Source organism: Eulemur rufifrons, chromosome 29 (genome assembly GCF_041146395.1).
Source record: "Eulemur rufifrons isolate Redbay chromosome 29, OSU_ERuf_1, whole genome shotgun sequence".
NCBI classification, from domain to species: Eukaryota; Metazoa; Chordata; class Mammalia; order Primates; family Lemuridae; genus Eulemur; species Eulemur rufifrons.
The window spans coordinates 71218228-71230717 of record NC_091011.1 but is presented as its reverse complement, the minus strand read 5'-3'; the positions used below and the strand labels follow the sequence as shown (position 1 = coordinate 71230717).

Genomic DNA, 12490 nt, shown 5'->3' with positions numbered 1-12490 from the left:
CACCAATAATCTCAAGTGCTAGTAAGATAATGTGATTTGGAATCATAGGAGAAAATAATTTTTCAAAAACAAGCAATTTATTTTGCTTAACTCATCTTAAATTGTAAATTGACATCCTCATTCTAAGACATCTTAGTTCCTAAGCATTTGTACTTGTCCTTACTACAGTTTTAGGTGGTTTCTTAGTGATTGGGGTTAGATTAGTCCTTTATAGCTTTATACTTGTTCACCAGATTACCCTAGTCCTTCAATAATGACAAAAATGAATATAATTATTTTATACATAAGGAATTTATAAGCATGATCCTTACCCCTAAATATAATAAGATTCCATAGAACATAAATCTCCAGAAAAAGCATCGCCGAAGGGCATTAATGAGTTTGGGATTTTTCTTTGAAGCCAGTTCTCTATCCCATTCTCTGCAAAAGAATAAAAAGTGGGACCAATAAGTTTCATGTGCAAATATTTGAGTTGTCCTATTTCCCTTAACATAGCTGAATGAACTCAAGTATATCCAAGGAGATTGACCCAAGAGATTACAGAGACAAAGCCTCATGGAGACCCTCCAACACCAACTGCTCAGCCAAATATTTGGCAGAATTCCATGCTCCTCCAATATATCACCCTGCAGGGAGTTGATTTCATGAAAAGGCCACACTGCATGTGTTTTAAAAAAGTGTTGGGCTTCCTAAGAGCAATGAAAAGGGTGGACAAATAAAATAAGACTCTCATGGATACACAGTACTGTGCTTAGAATAAGGTGGAAAAAATAACACATAAATATCTTAATTTTTCCTCTCATTTCTTGATCTTTATTTGTAAAGATCTGTGGCAGATTGTACAATATTTAACTGTCAAACCAAAAACAAATTAAAATGTCAGATGCCATTTTCTGTGATGTGACATGAGAAAAACCTGTTAGACATTGTTTTTAAAAGTAGAAGCATGAAATAAATACCATCAAACTTCATTTTCAAGTACTAAAATCATTTATTATAGTAAAAGTCTTGGAAAAATGAGAAGAGGATCAAATTGTATATTTTCTGGTCAGAACAGAAATTAAAGTCTGAACACTGGCTGAAATCTAATAAACTTTTTGTTTTCTTTTAAATACTACAGGAACATCAGCTGATTAAATTCATTAAGTTTTTGCCACTGATCTCTCTTAATAAAAGCCCTTTTTCTCTTCACAAGGAAATAAAATACCTCTAAATGTTACCCTTATCTTAATTTTTATACTGCGCAGAGATGAAAAATGTCATAGCCCCCAAGCAAGAACTAGATAAAGAATTAGATAAAGGCTTTGCATTTCATCAATGGCTATTTCCATTACTATCAAGTTACCATAACTAAACATCCTAAGTCAATCCAAAGGAAGGACACACAATTGAGATTTGAAGACAAGCTTTGTAGTTTCTGTGCATGGACCTTGGTTTCCCCCAGAAGCTTGCTAACTAGAGCCTGTCTATAAAACCTAATCACCCATTCCCATCTATCTATCTCCCCACACTCTTCCCCACCTTTCATTCACACACACAGAGCTTGCCTCCCATCCATAATAGTTGGTGACTCACAAGAGGGTAAGAAGCCAAATATGGAGTAGATTCCCCCTCTCTATCAAAGGAGAAATTGGTCAGATGGGAAAGCCAGGAAGGGGGGTGGAGGGAAACCAAAAAAATGGTTCCAAGGTGAAGAAGAAGTGATCAACACTGAAGTCATATAGGAAGGTGTCATATTTGATAAGAGGTCTCTGGTGAGCCTGGTCAATGTAGTTTTAGGAACATGGTAGAAGTGGAAACTATATTCATGGAACTGAGATGTAAATGAAAAGTGAAGAAGAGAAGAGATCAGGAGAGCATAGAAATGTTAACCATGAAAGAAAAGAATGGGGTAGTGACCAGAGGGGAAGGCAAAGTTGGGGATTTTTTTTTTAATAGGTGAGACTTGAACAATTCATAGCCTGAGAGAACAAGAGTAGGTAGTGTGGTTCTAGTAGCACCATAATAGGCCCAAATCAGAAGGGAAGAAGTTCTGTACGTATAAAGTTCACATAGTAGCTACAATCATGGAATGCATATATGGTTTTCACACTGCAGTTATGTAGAGGACTAAACTCCACAGCCTCAAAATTGAGCCCGATGGGCCAATGTACCTCAATCATGCGGCAACCACTGAGGGCCTTGGTTACAAGATGGTTATGAAATGTGAGGCCAGAGTCACTTCCCAAGGGTACAGCGGTACAGAGTACTATAAATGGTATTGCACTCTTTCAAAATGTTTCAATAAATTCCAAATGCTAATTTTATAAGCAAATAAGTGAATAACAAAGTGAAGAAGAGAATTCATGGACTTATGCTAACACAGAGTTGTTGAATATAAACAAAATAGATATATTTTAAAAACTGAATCAAAATGGGGGACACAATGAAAACAGAAAAAAAATGTTAGACCAGGTAATTCTGCAAATTCAGGTGTATGCCCTCTAGTCATAAATAATATCATATCTATAGTACACATTTTTCAATTAACCCAGCCTTGCTCTGATTAATCTTTCCCTCAGCATCCAACTAAAACTTAGATATTCAATATCGATTATTTTGAACTTGCTGATATACCTACAATGAATTATATTTATGTATTTCATCTCTACAGCAATGTTATAGGTTTCTACATAATGCTAGCCATTTCATATTCAGTCATTTATTCATTCATTCAACAAATATTTATTGAGTACATACTAAATGCCAGGACCTATTCTAGGTACTTAGGGATATATCATAAACAAAACAAGTTAAACCCAGTAAAAACAAAAAATCAAAATATCTCTGCTTCGTGGCACTTACACATACCAAGTGCTCAGTAACAGGAGTTGGCCCTTGATCTTGGAAGTATGAATCTGCTACTCTCACTAACCTAAATTCCTTGAACAAAATCAGAAAAACAACGTTGAATATCTTACTTTGCTTTGAAAATGTCAAAAAAAAGGAAATGAATTTAATTAAAATAAGGTAAACAAAGTGCAAGTCTACTCAACTTTTTTTTATTTTAGAGCAATAATTAATTTTTCTGTTTTCTTTCTTTTTATTTTTTCCTACTCCCTTTCCCCTTTCATTGGGTATCAGACCCTGTGCCACTGGCACAAGACCCAAACTGGCTGATTCTAGACCGAGCGGTTCAAAGGGCAAGCACATAACTCAAGAATCTGGGATTTTTCAGATTTGCCCAAGGACAAAGGGCTCTTTCCTCTGTGGTCTGTAGAGATACAAGCCAAGAGTTCTAACTGAGGACCTACTGCACGGAGGAAGCTGGTCTGAGAGAATAAAATCAGCACAAGTCAAATGCCAGCAGGTGGCATTTGAGTCCCTGGTCCCAATGAGTCCCTAGGGCCAGTTCTCTACCTAGGCCTTGACACAGTTTAGGCTTCATAAGCCCATAAATTCCCTCTTTTTATTTACTTAAACTACTTAACTGGGTTTCTGACATTGGCGATCAAAAGGGTTCTAACCAACACACTTAGGAAAGGGGACTCAGAAATTCTTTACAGTGGGGAATACTGTTCCCAGAGATGTGGGCAGTACAGACCTGGGCTGGAATCATGGCTCCATCACTCATTAACTAGGCGTTTACATCATCTCTCGGAGCCTCAGTTTGCTCTTCTGTAGAATGGAGGTAATGATGCTTTTCTCCCAGAATGGCTGGGAGGAAAGTCTACCTGGCATGTAATAGGTACTCAGAAATATGAAATTTTGCATATCTTTGATGGCCCATTACCTTCAGATTTCCCTGAAAGTACGTCTGTATTTACATATTAAGATTCTGAAAGCAAATATACATAATTTGCTTCATAATGATATTACTTTAATTTTCACAGAATCGACGTCATGTCTTTTAAAGACAGGACAAGATATGTATTTTTCAGGAAAAAAAGTCATTTCTCAGGAAAACAATTATTTTTCTTTCATGATTTCATGGTTTTAGTTCTTTACTTCATCGAGATGTCAGCAAAAAATTAAGATGATCCTATTTTAAATATGCCATTTTAAGAATTAAGTCTTCAAACATGTTATTTTTCTATTCTCTAAGTAATTAATAATATGAATTTCTCTCCTCAACTAATAAACAACATACATGAACATACCTTTCCAATTTTTCAGATAGATTGTCAGCAGAATCAGCAGAAGGGATTTGGTAAATGTCTGACAATTCCAGGCGCTGTCTGTACCCTTTGCTCAAAATTGGTCTAGTCCAGCTAAAACAGAGGAAGAACAGATATAAATATTCACTTGATTTGGTCTCTGATACAGACTTGAAAGCTGATACCCATTCAAATTTTCTGGCATCTGAAAAATGGTGTAATGCATAAATATGAGAATAAAATAAATCAACTTATATAAATACCAGGCTTCGTATCTTCTTACAGGACACACCAGTATAAAACATCAATGCTTCTGAACTAATGTGACTGTTGCTTTGTCAGAGAGGGATTGAAAATAATGGTACAATCCTCCCCAGGGGAAAAAACAAACTGCTAAACATTCTATATTTAAATGATTCTTAAAAAAAAACAACTGCCCCAAAATAACCATATACTAGGTGCTTATAGCCAATTGCTAAAGTCCAGTCTCAACCACTTCAAATATAAAATGAACCATGAATGAAAAGAATCCAGGCACTTAACCAACACCCTTACACAATTTTGTTACCGCAGTACAGAGTACTTAGCAATAAACTATTTGTTGAAGAAATTGACTATAGCTAGAGGGTTAGTGAGTAGTTTATATGAATTTGACTTAATTATCATGTCTGAATCATTGCTTGATGGTAGGGATCATAATTTTAAGTTTTGTCTCCTCACCCCACAGCAGCTACACTCATCTGCCCCTTAGGCATCAATAAATAATAATTTATAATGGACATGAGTGACTCTGGCATGGGAAATCACCAGGCAGGATACCCCAGTTATTTTCAAATATAGTATTTCTAACTACCATGGATAAGGCAGAATAATCTTCATAGAGATAAGAAAACCTAAAAAGAAGAAGGAGGAGGAAGAGGTAGACAGAGGAGAATTGTGAAATAAATACATAAATCATGTACAAACTGAATTTTCTAAATGAAATTTGAGAGAATGAGGCCTTTGTCAGGTAAAATTTCTTGTATCTATTGAAGAAAGGAATTGAACTTGGATTTAATGATTCCCAAACCCATGCTTTTTCCCTGAGCATCTTTCTTTTCTACAGGGAATTCTAAAATTTGGTGTCATTGAGACTTTCTTTGGTAATGAATCAAACCACCAACACTCAAAAGGGAGTGTTTTGGCAATACCTGAGATAAACTCACAATTGGAAAAATGTTCTAGCAAAGCCATTCAGAATAAAAGAAGTGCTATGCCAAATGCAAACATTTTGACTTTGTTCCAGAGCAAAGCTTTGCAGATGGCCCTCAGGCTCCTCCTCAGGGCTCCCACCCTAAAGGTCCAGATTCTCCTTTCACATCCTTGGTTTTCAGCTTCTTCATTAGGCCCCTGGTCTGTGTTCCTGATGTCTCTACAGCTTGGCCTTCATTAAAATGTAGCTGAATTAGGGCCCAGCTCTAAGGCTAAGTAACTTCAATCATTTCTTGCTAAGATATTAATTAGTGACAATAGTTTAATATGCCACATTTCCCCATTAACTTACAATATTTGCATTTTAACAAGAGCCTCCTTAACAAAAGGTGATAATTAGGTTTAGTCTTCATTGCCCAGCCTGATCCACTGGCAGTTTTTCCTGGAGAACAATAATGAAAACAGCTGAGCCCAGTCTGAACGCAGCAGGAAAAGAAGTGATGTGATCATGCAGTGTCTGCAGTGGGCATTGTCTGAGAAAGCGATGGCACACCCACCTGGTGCACACTATTCTCGTCTCCATCATAAACACTAGAAGGTAAAGTTGGAAGTATAGATGGCAGTTTGACTGTGAGAAATCTGGGACAGCAATTTAGGATATAATTTAGGTTATGAGCCTTTGCAAACTTAAGCCAAGAAGTGAAAAGATAAACCAATAAAGTGGTCGGGTGTGGTGGCACACACCTGTAGTGTCAGCTATTCAGGAGGATTGCTTGAGCCCAGGAGTTTGAGTCCAGCCTGGGCAACATAGCAAGACCCCCATCTCCAAAAAAAAAGTGTATATTTAGTACTTTCCAAAGAGCTTTCACAAACATGAGTATGCATGACTTTAATTTGAAAATCTTGTTAAGTAGGTAGAACAAAAAATTATCATTGCCCTGTTTTAAGAATGAAGAAATGGAGGCTCAAATACGCTAAACTTATCTGAATTACTAAATAGCAAAGCCTAGATTTTTTTCCACATTATTCTGACTTCATTCTTTCCTTTGCCATGTTCAGCTTTCCATATTTAAGATAATTAGGCATGGTAGGTTCTGCTAGACAGATAGGAGGAGAGCCTGAAAGCAGGGAGAAGAAAAGATAGCAGACTGCAGGCAGTGGTGTGGTGTGCAGGCAAATATTTAATAATCCCCTCTCCAGAAAACAAAATCAAAAACTGACTTATGGTGTTTGTCAATTTCTGTGGTATAAGTATTCTCATCATGACCATTTTCAAGCTACCAAATATGAAGTCATTGAACACAGAGTTTGGGAAAAGATACACAATTGCATATTATAATACAGTATATCCACCTTTCAGATATAATAAACACAAATAACCTTAATATTATAGTATAAATAATAGTAAAATGTAAAATAAAAAGTGATAACTTTTGAGTTCTTATTACCTTCGTTTTAATATAATTTATTTAATCACAAGTTTAAATAATTTCATTTTTAATAATGGCCAGGTTTAACAGCCAGCTCATAAATATCCTGAAAATTTAACAATCAGCTCAGCTGGAAAGAGTCATCCACAGTAGATCTCTGACTGCCAGATGTTTGAAAGGCTTAGAATAAGAGTAATGGCACTGTGGATGGAAAGAAAGAGACCTATAGAAGATTTAGTAAAAAGGGAAATGTGCTCCACTTATTAATAAACTGCATTTTCAATATGTTTGAAATTATTAAAATATGACATCAAATTTTAAAATGAGCAGAATTTCACTCTCAATATCAAACCAAAAGGCATTTTCAAGAAATTAAATAAATCTCCTCAATCTCTTTTTAAAAATGTATATGGAATATTATTCAACAATAAAAAGAATGATGCACTGATACACACTACAACAGAGATGAACCTTGAAAACATTATGCTAAGTCAAAGAAGCCAATCAGAAACCAGCACATTGTTCCATTTATATAAAATTTCCAGAATAAGCAAGTCTGTAGAGACAGAAAGTAGATTAGTAGTTTCTCTAGGGTGAGGGAGGAGGGTGGAATAAGGAATGACTGCTATGTGGAATTTCTTTTTGGGGTGATGAAAGGGTTCTAAAATTGATTTTGGTGATAGTTACCCAACTGTGAATATATTTAAAAAATCATTGAATTATATACATTAAATGGATAAGTTGGCATGTGAATTATATCTCAATAAAGCCATTTTTATGAACATCATACAGAAATCAACTGTCAATGTTGATTTCAGAAAGTTTTGCTAAGCATTTGATTTTTCACTCCTAGAACTGGTGAAATCAAAAGTCTCATTATAGTGACTTTGACACTCGAAGCCCTTTCAAAGATGTTAATGCCTGGGCGACTACTGCAAGTCATTTAAAACTATATGCACAGCTCATGGGAAGATCTAAGGATTGGTGACAGGCAAATGGGGAGTTGTATGAATTGTTTATTTCCTGTCCTCCAAAGCAAGGAGCTTAACTTTCAGAACTACTATGAATTCAGAAAAAAAGTGATAATGGCGATGGTACTGTAAAGAAACCAAGGAATGTGTACTATTGGCATTGAAAGGCCACTTCTAATGGCTACACCAAATTCACTCATGTGACTTGGATTTCAGAGACTCAAGCACTTGAGAGGCAATAATAAGCAATGCTACAAACAAACAAACAAACAAACACCAAAACCATCTATTTTGAAGGATAACAGAATAAACAAAGTATTGTGATTTATAGTCAGTGCCCACTCACTTTAGAGAAGCGGCTTCAGAGTGTCTTTCCACAATTTTGGTTCCATTTTTATTCTACCTGGGCATGATGCCACTAACAAGGGCTACAAAACTGACTGTAGTTGGAACGATTGGCTAGAAAGACAGGATGACTACCCTATAAAATTTTTGCATCCTGTATGAGTCACTTCTAGGAGCTCTTTACTGACCAAGAAAGACAAGTGATACCATTGCTCTCTAATTTCTGATTTTTATTTCCATTGGCAGTAAGAAATATATTTGAAACCAAGAAAATAAGGAAGCAGGGAAATGAATTGGCCTTAAAATTTTACGGTAGAAATGCCACTGGGTTACTGGCTGGCATTTTTAAAAGCTCACAGAGAGAAACTGTATAACAGTCAGAACCTCATCACGGGTTGTGGTGTTAGACAATCACATTCTAGAGAACAGAGCAGAGAAGTAAGTTTCAAGCACGCCCATTGGTAGCTGGGAGGAAAAGAAAGAAAACCAGTTCCATCTCTCTTCTGTCTAATGTAGAAACAAAATATACTTCACATGAGTGACATAAGGATATCTCCCACACGACATATTGATTTAACTTTGCTGGTATTTGTTTTATAATTATTCCATTTATTTGGTATTTCCTCCCTTTTTGTAGAACTCCAAATCCCTTATTAAGGCCTTTGTTCATCTAACTTGTTCAGACACCATCACCAGGACCCAAAGTAAACACTCTGTAATGAGTTTTTCTGTCCTTTGGCAGAGAAATATCCATGTTCTGTCTGAACCACGGTTGTCATTCTGGAATTAACTTAAAATCTGGAATCAAAGGTACTTAATTGTTCTCTGCTAAAGTGTTTCTTACAAGGTAGAGATGACTCTCCTCTTTTGGGGACAGATCCTCTGAGAAGCTCTGGGCTATGGGGTCAGGGATCTTTTTGGCATGAGCTGCTACAGGCACAGGACATGCTAGACTTTTTCATTACCTTCAATGTCCAAATAATTTAATGACCCCTCACTATTTATTAAATCCTTTCTGACGCTTGCAAGTTACTGCCTTGAATTGACTTTTCCCAAAATTAAAACAGAAAAAAATATATAGTGTAATTCCACCTGACATATTTTGCTTGAGAATTTATATTTATTTGTTTACTCTGCTTGATAATTGGAATGGTACAATGGAGGCTGGAAGCAACCTCAGAAGTATTTTAAGATGAAGATGATTAAGAACTAATACTCCAAGGATAACACTGAAACTGATGCTGCATCAGGAAGACAAAGGTGATGATTTTTTAAATTTGGTTGTGATTAAGTTGTTCTCTAGGATTCTGCTTGGAATCATCTAACCAAAAGAATGATCAGTCAGTTCTGGGATTTTTCTCATTTGTCCCAATCTGTTTATCACCCTAATTTGTTTATGCTCTCTGCTGTTATACCGTTATACTACTGTTACACATGATTATTTCTCAGAAGGATTCAAAGAACATCACGGCATTGGGTCGAGACTTTCCAGATGCAGCTCATTTCCCATATTCAAACTAAATCTGGAACTTGGCTATTGGTGGAATTTTAACCCTCTTTATCTTCCATTGTCTTTACTTCATCTTCTAGAAAACAAATTGCTAACTATTGCCAATTAAAAGGTAAAATTATCATCTTCTTTAATGTTATTTTCATTTTCTTGATGCCTTGTTATCACCAGGAGGGAAGCCAATAGTAAAGCTCCTAGGAGGTGCGGGCAGGAGATCAGCAGCAGCTTAACCCTCACCTATCCCCACAATGAATCCCAGAAAAAAGGAGCAAGACAAACAAGGAATGGAGACAGCAATTGGTTCAAGGTATACCAAGGAAACGAGACTCTACTGCAGGAGCCTTGCTTTGAACCCCCTTCACTTAACGTTTACATCTTTTTTTTTCCCTATAATCAACATATAGGTAAGTAAAGATCTTCAAAAAAACTTAAATCGCTTTTCCAACAGCAAAACACAGAATAACACACAATCCTAATAATCAAGTTAAGAGTTCAAAATGCTCACCTTTGCAATCAGGTCATTAAAAGCACAAATTATAACACAAATCATGACAGTTTAGTGAAAATCATTTTTGTAGGCATTTAAAAAAAAAATTTTGACCTCAACTGTTATGATTTCTTGCTTTCATTCATGCTTCAGGAAAATGAACTTCAAAAGAAACCTTAAGCCAGATTCTCTTCCTTTTGAACTCTGCAGGAGCTCCCACTAGATGAAACCATAAGTGGCTTTTAATTTTTAAAAGGATTCTCCTATTACTGTCACCAGGCATGGCATTCTTTGGTTTAGCCAGGTCACAATGAAGAAATATTAATAACTTCCTTAAAATAAAATTTGACTTCTATTTCCCAGAAACTCCAAATGCATTGAAACAGTTTCATAAAAATTGTCTATGTGTGAGCCTCTTCAAGTTTAGGTTCACTTTCCCTCCCATGTGCTCCATTCTATCCTGTACTTCCTCTACCTGAGCCTTTACCAGAAATTGTCTATATACTTGTCTGCCAATCCCCCATGTTCCCAAGCACACTAGACTGTAAGGTCTTTTAGGGGAAAAACCTTATGCATTTTTTATTCCGCTATCTCCTGCACTTACCATAAAGCATAGCACATACTTGACATTCCATTTTTTAATTGCTGAATTAGTGTTAACACATAACAATATGTTTGCTAATTTATTTCCTTCGTAAGACTAACTTCTTGAGGACAATGTCGGTGTAATATTTATCTTTCTGTTTCCATTGTCTTGTTGTTCAGTGCTTGGGAAAGAATAGTAATTCAACAGATTCATGTGTTAATTAATTACACAAGTATGATATGTTAATAGCCCATGTGAGTACACTGATTGCAAATAGGTGTTGCTTAGCCATTACTTCTGGTCAAATGAATTATATTAAAAGCCAAAAAAAAAAAAAGGTCATAATATTTTAAGTCTGTAGTAAATGCAAGAAAACGTGAAGGAGTCTATACTTGTTCAGGGACCATTTTTAATAACATTTCTTCCTTTTTTCTGAGTCTTAATTTAAAGTTGATAATCCTAAAACTTCCAGCCAAGATTAGTTAACTTTCCTCAATAAAATGTTTTCATATGCAACATTCTCTATTACCAAAACATTCTTCCTAATGTTTGGCCTTCATCCTATTCTTAGCAGAGATGTACCAAAATTTCATAAATGGAAAGTCATTCTTCAGTCCATTCAAGAGCAAAAGGTCCCTTTTATTTTGACCCTCCAAGATAGTTCCTATATCGTGTCACTTGACATCCTCTGCATTGCCTCCATGTTATTTATGGACCATTATAGATGACATATACGTAGCTATTACAAGGTTTCATAAGTTACTGTAACCCCCAATGTATTATACTTTACAGTTTCAAATTATTTCCATATCACATGCTGTTCCTGAAGACTATCGATTGTTATAGATTGAATTGTGTCTCCCCCAAAAAAGATATGTTTGAGTCCTAATCCCCAGTATCTCAGAATGTGACCTTATTTGGAACTAACATTTTTGCAGAAGTAATCAAGTTAAAGTGAAGGCATTAGAGTGGATCCTAATCAATGACTGGTGTCCTTATAAAAAGAGAAAATATGGACACAGAGACAGACACACAGGGAGAGCGCCATGTGAAGATGAAGGCAGAGATCAGGGTAATGACTCTGCAAGTCAAAGAATGCCAAGGATTGCCAGCAAACTACCAGAAGCTAGGGGAAAGACATGGAGCAGACTCTTCCTTACAACCCTCAGAAGAACCTAACCCTGCTAGCACCTTAATTTCAGATTTCTAGTCTCCAAAACTATAAGACAATTTCTGTTGTTTAAGCTACCCAGTTTGTGGTAGTTTGTTATGGCAGCCTTAACAAACTAATATATGCTAGCCCTAAGCAAAGATAAATTCCATGTTAGGACAATGCACACAGGTGATAGTCTATTTAAGATACAGTCATAATGATGTTTTGGTTAATGGCAGACCACATATATGCAGGTGGTCCCATGAGATTATTATACCATATTTTTCCTGTACCTTTTCTAAGTTTAGATATGTTCAGATACACAAATACTTACCATTGTGTTACGACTGCCTACAGTATTCAGTATAGGAACATGCTATACAGGAGCATGTAGCCAAGGATCAAAAGGATATGCCATATAGCCTAGGCATGTAGTAGGCTATACCACATCTAGGTTTGTGTAAGTACACTCCAACATGTTCACAACAGCAAAATTGCTTAAGGACATATTTTTCAGAACACATCTCCATTGGTAAGTGACATATGACTACAAGTTTAAAAGTTAGGGGTGAAAGTCAATGTCAAAGCAAAGGCTACAGTTATGGAATTGAGCACAGGCATTTGTAGGATTGTGATCTCCATAATTCAGAGAAGGCACTGGGTCTAATTCACAGGAGGGAA

The 12490-nt window shown here is 36.1% G+C and overlaps 1 protein-coding gene across 1 annotated transcript in view; it reads right to left on the bottom strand.

Annotated features, from left to right (window-relative positions):
* Positions 1-12490, bottom strand: part of CFTR (CF transmembrane conductance regulator) — a 164442-nt gene that overhangs the window by 139492 nt on the left and 12460 nt on the right. The window contains exons 2-3 of the mRNA XM_069462057.1: positions 4140-4250; positions 312-420 (exon numbers count right to left, since the gene is read on the bottom strand). Coding sequence (XP_069318158.1) covers positions 312-420; positions 4140-4250 — 220 coding nt within the window. The remainder of the gene's footprint in view (positions 1-311; positions 421-4139; positions 4251-12490) is intronic.